At 51.3% G+C, this 6,000-nt stretch overlaps 1 protein-coding gene across 7 annotated transcripts in view; it reads right to left on the bottom strand.

Moving 5' to 3' along the window:
* Positions 1–206: 206 nt before the first annotated feature.
* Positions 207–6,000, bottom strand: part of DHX30 (DExH-box helicase 30) — a 28,254-nt gene continuing 22,460 nt past the window's right edge. For all 7 annotated transcript variants that reach the window (XM_034430538.3, XM_087894281.1, XM_087894283.1 and 4 more), the window contains 7 exons: positions 5,450–5,531; positions 5,167–5,360; positions 4,756–4,915; positions 3,367–3,524; positions 2,299–2,402; positions 2,069–2,208; positions 207–523 (listed from right to left, as the gene is read on the bottom strand). In XM_034430538.3, the coding sequence (XP_034286429.2) occupies positions 288–523; positions 2,069–2,208; positions 2,299–2,402; positions 3,367–3,524; positions 4,756–4,915; positions 5,167–5,360; positions 5,450–5,531 (1,074 nt within the window). In that variant the 3' untranslated portion in view covers positions 207–287. The remainder of the gene's footprint in view (positions 524–2,068; positions 2,209–2,298; positions 2,403–3,366; positions 3,525–4,755; positions 4,916–5,166; positions 5,361–5,449; positions 5,532–6,000) is intronic.

Here is a 6,000-nt window from a genome sequence, read left to right as displayed (position 1 = left end):
AACGGAGTGGACAAAATCCATCCTTGCGTGTGAACCCGGTATGGTCAGGTCACACGCACGGCCAAGATCATCCGCGCCACACTGTCTTCAGGCGTGCGACCAACATGCTTCGCCTACGGCTTGGAGGAAGAAACAGGGTGCTGCCTCTCCCACTGTGGTGGGGCAACGCCAACCACAGTTGAGCCGGCTCTGGGAAGCGAGAGGTGTCACAAGGGATAAATAGAACTTTATTTAAATAAACATATCTCAACATCTTTGTACAAATTACAAGTCCTCGGGTCCACATCCTAGGCGCTGAAGTTGGCAGAAGGGCCTTTCAGGAGGTCCACCAGGATATCCAAAAGCTGGCTGTGTTGGTGGTGGAGGTCGCTGGGAATGGCCGCCATCTCGTAGCAGAGACAGGTTTCCACCATCCGGGAGAGGGCCACCCGGAAGTCGCGGAGCAGCCGTATGGTGTACGAATCGCCTTCCAGCACCAACAGGTCACTGTCCACCAGGGAGATGGTGGCACGCCAGCCGTCGTCTTGGGGAAAAGAACGAAGAGAGGTGAAGAGGCGGTACTTAAGGATGCGAATTCTTCATATATTATGTGTTTAAAAAAAATCCAATCGTATGTGGTGGTATGTCGACTTAAAGGAATTCAATTAGTGGCCGTTTGAATTTACGACGATACTGAAAAAGCTGATGGCCGATTTGGATATTTACAACCACTGAAGCATCCATGCGATCAAAATTCCGACACCTGGCAACAGACTTGTATTTATGACGGTTGCAATGTCCCGGAGTTGCGTGATCTCTTTTTGCAACCTTCTAACACAGGGGTGTCAAACTCATGTCGTCATGGCATCGTCATGTGATGTAATGCAACTTTTCCCCCCTTTGCTAAACCAGGTGTGCGTGACACATTTGGCCAGCGAGCCGCGAGTTTGACACCCCTGTTTTAACAAGCAGTCAATGGAGAAGCCAGATTTACTTAATAATAAGAAGAAGAATAAGAATAATAACAACTACTACTTTATTGTCATTGTACGTGAATACACAGTATACCCATACAACGAAATTCACTTAACACCCAAAGACCAGGTCCAACACACATAACAATCCCAAGACACACCGTTACTAACTTAACACTTGCAGTGATTCACTTAACCATCATGGCAAGGAAAGTCATAAAAATGGGCCAAAGTCTCTTAACAGTGTTTCACTTAGCAACGGAAATCTGGGGCTCAATTGTGGTCGTACATTGAGGAATAACTGTGTACGGGAGGACTTGCTTTGGGTTCGGAAGAGCTCAGAATGGGGAACGCTGGTCAATGGGGAAGCCAGATGTACTTGAGAACCGTGTTACTAATGTAAAAACTGCAGCGATTCACTTAACAACCATGGTGAGAAATGTCGTAAAATGGGGCAAAACTCGCTTAAGAAGAGCAGGTTCTCACAGGCATGTGCAGCTGGTAGGCTTCTGCAAAGCCCTAACCAAGTCTCTCAAAAGGTGCAGACAAGCCCTTGATTCAGAACCACAAGGGAGCCCAAAATATCCGTTGCTAAGCAAGACAGTGAATGTTGACCTCTCTTGCCACAGCTATTAAGCAAATCCCTTCCTTTAAGTTAGTCACACGGTTGTTAAATGAATCAGGCTTCCCTGTTGACTCTGCTTGTCAGAATGACCCTGGGATGCTGCGACTGTCGTAAACAGGAGTTCGTTGCCAAGTGTCAAAATTTTGATCACATGATCACGGGGATGCTGTAATGGCTGTGTGAAATACGGTCGGAAGTCACTTTATTCAGCGCTGTTGTAACTTCGGTCACTAAACGAACCATTGTTAAGTCGAGAACTATCTGTAGGTGGGAAGGACAGAGGAAGGTCAGCAAGAGGGAGGGATGAAACCATTAGTTAGGGTGAGCTGGACAACCCAACCAAGGTCGGGGGGGGCGGGGGGGGGGGAGAAGAGGTGTGGGTGTGTGTGAGTGAGAAAGAGAGAGGGGGGGGAGAGAGGAAGAGAGACCACCTTCTGATCTATGTGGCAGCGAGGGAACTGAGCTGAGAGATAAGGGTCCAATTCCTCACCCCGCACATAGATGTCCGTATCGGTCATCAGCAGCACAGCAAGTGGATGCACCTGCGAGGAGTCGCGCACGAAGACACCCCCGTTAGATTTGACCGCCATGAAGTAGGTCAGCCAACGGCTGTACAGCTTGGAGGACTCCCTGAGGGGGATAAGGAGAGGAGTGTCTCACCACCATCTTGTGGCCATCCGGACAACCGATTGGCATCCCAGGAGGGACCGACTCGCCTACCTGTTGATGGTTGATTTATGTAACAGGACAGTCCCCGCCTTGGTCCGGTACGTGTAGCTGTTCGGTTTGAACTTTCCCTGTCTGGTCACCTTCCCTTGCCGGACCTGGAAGAAGAGGGACATTTCTTAGGGGCTTTTCCAAGACATCGGAAGGACCTCCCGGATAGGACACCGTAGGCCGTTCTCTGCAGGAATCTCGAGGGGAAAGAAGACGACTTCCCATTTCTCAAGATTCGGTGAGAACAACGCAGGCCACTGACCCCCTAGGGTGGACTCAAGGAGAGCTAAAGATGAGATTCCACAGGGACCATCCACAGACAAGACCCCCCTGATGAGGCAAGTCTCTAGGACAGAAAAATAAGAGCAAACCCCCACATCCTTCTGGCACTGATGTTGTAGCCCAGATGGGTCATGAAACGTCTGCAAGAAAACCAACAAGCTCAGAAAGCAGCAAGGACCCCACTGTCTGTTACTCTACCAACAACCTCTTTCCCTTCTAGGACTGATGACGTTCCCTAGTTGGATCATGAAACATCTGCAAGAAACATCTCCAAGGTCAGAATGTACCCAGGACCCCACGATCCTCGTCTTCGTCCTCTTCTTCCTACGCTCCATAACCCCCCTACCTCCTAGCACTGATGATATCACCCCATTGCGTCACAAAATGACTACAACAAAACCACCCAGCTGAGAAAGCACCAAGGACCCCACAGAAACAGAAACCCAGAGAAGCAGGGATTGACACCAGACAACGAAGCAGACAACAATACCACAATTTCCCACCAACAGTGCCAGGGCAAGGAACTGTATATAGAGACCAAACACACACACTCCAATCCATCCAGCAGCGATGATGTTCCCTAGTTAGGTCATGTGATGTCTAACAGCAAATCCACTAAGCTCAGAGAGCACCAAGGACTACACAGTCCTTATCTTTTTCCTCCTCCTCCTTCCTTCTAACACTGATGATGTTCCCTAGTTAGGTTGTGAAATGTCCGTAAGAAAACCACCAAGCTCAGAGAGCACAGAGGACCTCATTAAGGTCTCTCTCTCTCTCTCTCTCTCTTACCTGGATGAGGTTAGGATACAGCCCGGCCATCAGGACTCCCTTCACCAGTTCCTCCTCCTCGCTGTACTGGTTGCAGACGGACGATGGCAAGAGGCAGTCGGAGGGAGTCGGCACTAAGTAGGCTTCGTAGAGGTTCTCGGAAAACTGCTTCACGAGGCCTGCGGGGCAGAAAACCACGGAGGAGTAAAGACCCAAGGAAAGAAGCTCCAATCCAGCAAGGGAGTCTCCAAACTCGACAACATTAAAAGACCGGTGGACTACAACTCCCAGAATGCTCCAGCGAGCAGATCGTAAATCCACGCAGGTGGCCAAACACAGGTCGTCTTTGCCTTACAAACGTTTGTTTGGTGGCCATTTAAAGTCACAACGACACTGGAAAAAAAGAGACGTTCGGCCTTCCAAGATTGGCAAAATGAGGACTCAACCATCTCCCACCTCCCTCCTTTCCTTTCTATCTCCTTCTTTCCTTTCTTCCTAACTCCCCATCTCCTTCCTTCCATTCATCCTATCCCCATACTTCCTCTCTCCCTCCTTTTTCTTTCCTTTCTTTTCTAAGTCCCCATCTCTTTCCTTCCTTTCATCCATCTACTCTTCCCCATCCATCTCCTCCCTCCCTCCTTTCCTCCCTCTACTTCTTTCCTTTCTTCCCAACTTCCCATCTTCTTCCATCCATCCACCCTTCCCCATCCATCTCCTTCCATCCATCCTTCACCCATACATCTCCTTCCTCCCTCACCCTCCCTCTCCTTTTCCTTTTTTCCTAACTCCCCATCTCCTTCCTCCCACTCTCCCTCCTTCCCTTCCTATCTCCTGCTTTCCTTTCTTCCTAGCTCCCCATCTCCTTTCTTCCATCCATTTCCTTCCTTCCTTTTTTCATTCCTCCCATTTCCTTCCTTCCACCTCCCTCCCTCCCTCCCTTGCTCCCTTCCTTCCCTTCCTTTTTACTTCCTTCCTTTCCTTCCTTTTTTTCAACCCTCTCTCCCTTGCTCCCTTCCTCCCCTTTCCCTTTTTCCTTCCTTCCTCTCTCCCTCATCCATCTCCTTCCTTCCTTCCTTCCTCCTATCCATCCATCCTTGCACTGGAAGGCGAGCCGTGGGAGCGCAAGGTGTAGAATGTGAATATTACAGCTCCACTCTGCTCACTGACAGTAGTTCGATCCTGAGCAGCTCAAGGTGAACTCAAGCCTTGCGTCCTTACATGGTCGCAAAACGAGGACCCAGATTGTTGGGGGGAAGGGAGAGGTGACATGCCTACTCTCTAAAACTCTTAGAAAGGGCTGTAAAGCACTCTTGAGGTATATAAATCTAAGGGCTATTGCCAGTGCTAAAACGGGAAAAGAGAATAATGGACGGAGGGCAATTGCATCGCTCAAAAAAGTGAGCCACTCACCGTTGATGAAGCGCAAACTGGGGGCGTAGAGTGAGTAATCCTGCAGATAGTCATCGCGAGCCCGGCTGTCTCGGCGCCGCAGGATGTCCTCCCAACCGGCCACGGCCCGCACGAAGGCCAGGTGATCGCTGCCGCTCTCTCGACTTAGCACGGCCTTGGCCTAAGGGGCAGCCATTGCAAAGAATGAGAGAATCACGGAGCCAGAAGGGCCCTTCAGGGTCATCTAGTCCAGCCCCCTGCTCAAGCAGGAGACCCTTACAGAATTGTACAGTTGGAAGGGACCTCAGAGGTCCTCTAGTCCAACCCCCTGCTCGAGCAGGAGAAATCATAGAATTGGAAGGGATCTCGGAGGTCATCTAGTCCCACCCCTTGCTCTTGGAGAAAGCCCCCTCCCCACAGCGGCTCCCTCACCTTGTCCACCTCCGTCCGGTTCTGCAGGCTGCTGCTAAAGGGGTCCCGGGTCAGGCAGGAGACGATGAGCAGGAGGGGCTGGATGCAACGGTAGATGGAAGCCAGCACGATGGCCTTGGCCAGCCGGGGATCGGTGGAGATCTGGGCCAGGCGCTTGCCCAGCGTGGTCAGAGACTCTCGGGAATCCAGCACTCCTGGGAAGGAAACTGGGCGTGAGCAAACCGAGAGGTGGAAACGAGAATCGCCGAAGCCGGTTCCCAGCCCTCCCTCCCTGGAAACTCACCGATCTCCTGCAGGAGGATGACGGCCTCGTCCACAGCTTTGATGTCGGGGCTGTCCAGGGCTTTGGAGAGGAACTCGACAGCCTGCAGAAGAAAAGCAAATACAATTCAATTGAATTGAGAATGGAGAGGGAAGGGACCCTGGAGGTCCTCTAGTCTGACCCGCTGCTCGAACCCAAGACCTAGAGCCTTCCGGACAAGTGGCAGTCCAGTCTCTTCTTATGAGGCTACAGTGATGGGAGAGCCCACAGCTGGATGTTATTCCAGGATTGTGTAAGGGTCTCTTGCTCGAGCAGGGGCGGGGGCTGGACTAGATGCCCTCCAAAATCCTTTGTAACTGTGATTCTGTAAGGGTGTCCTGCTTGAGCAGGGGGCTGGACTAGATGACCTCTAAGGCATCTCCTAACTGTGATTCTGTAAGGGTCTTCTGCCTGAGCAGGGGGTCAGACTAGATGACCTCTGAGGTCCGCTCCAGCTGTGTCATTCTATGGTTCCGTAAGGCTCTCGTGCTGGAGCAGGGCGATGACCTCTGAGGCCCCCTCTTAACTGCTGA

This window comes from Pantherophis guttatus, chromosome 4, assembly GCF_059756535.1.
Source record: "Pantherophis guttatus breed Tessera chromosome 4, ASM5975653v1, whole genome shotgun sequence".
NCBI lineage: Eukaryota > Metazoa > Chordata > Lepidosauria > Squamata > Colubridae > Pantherophis > Pantherophis guttatus.
This window is presented reverse-complemented; position numbering and strand designations above follow the sequence as displayed.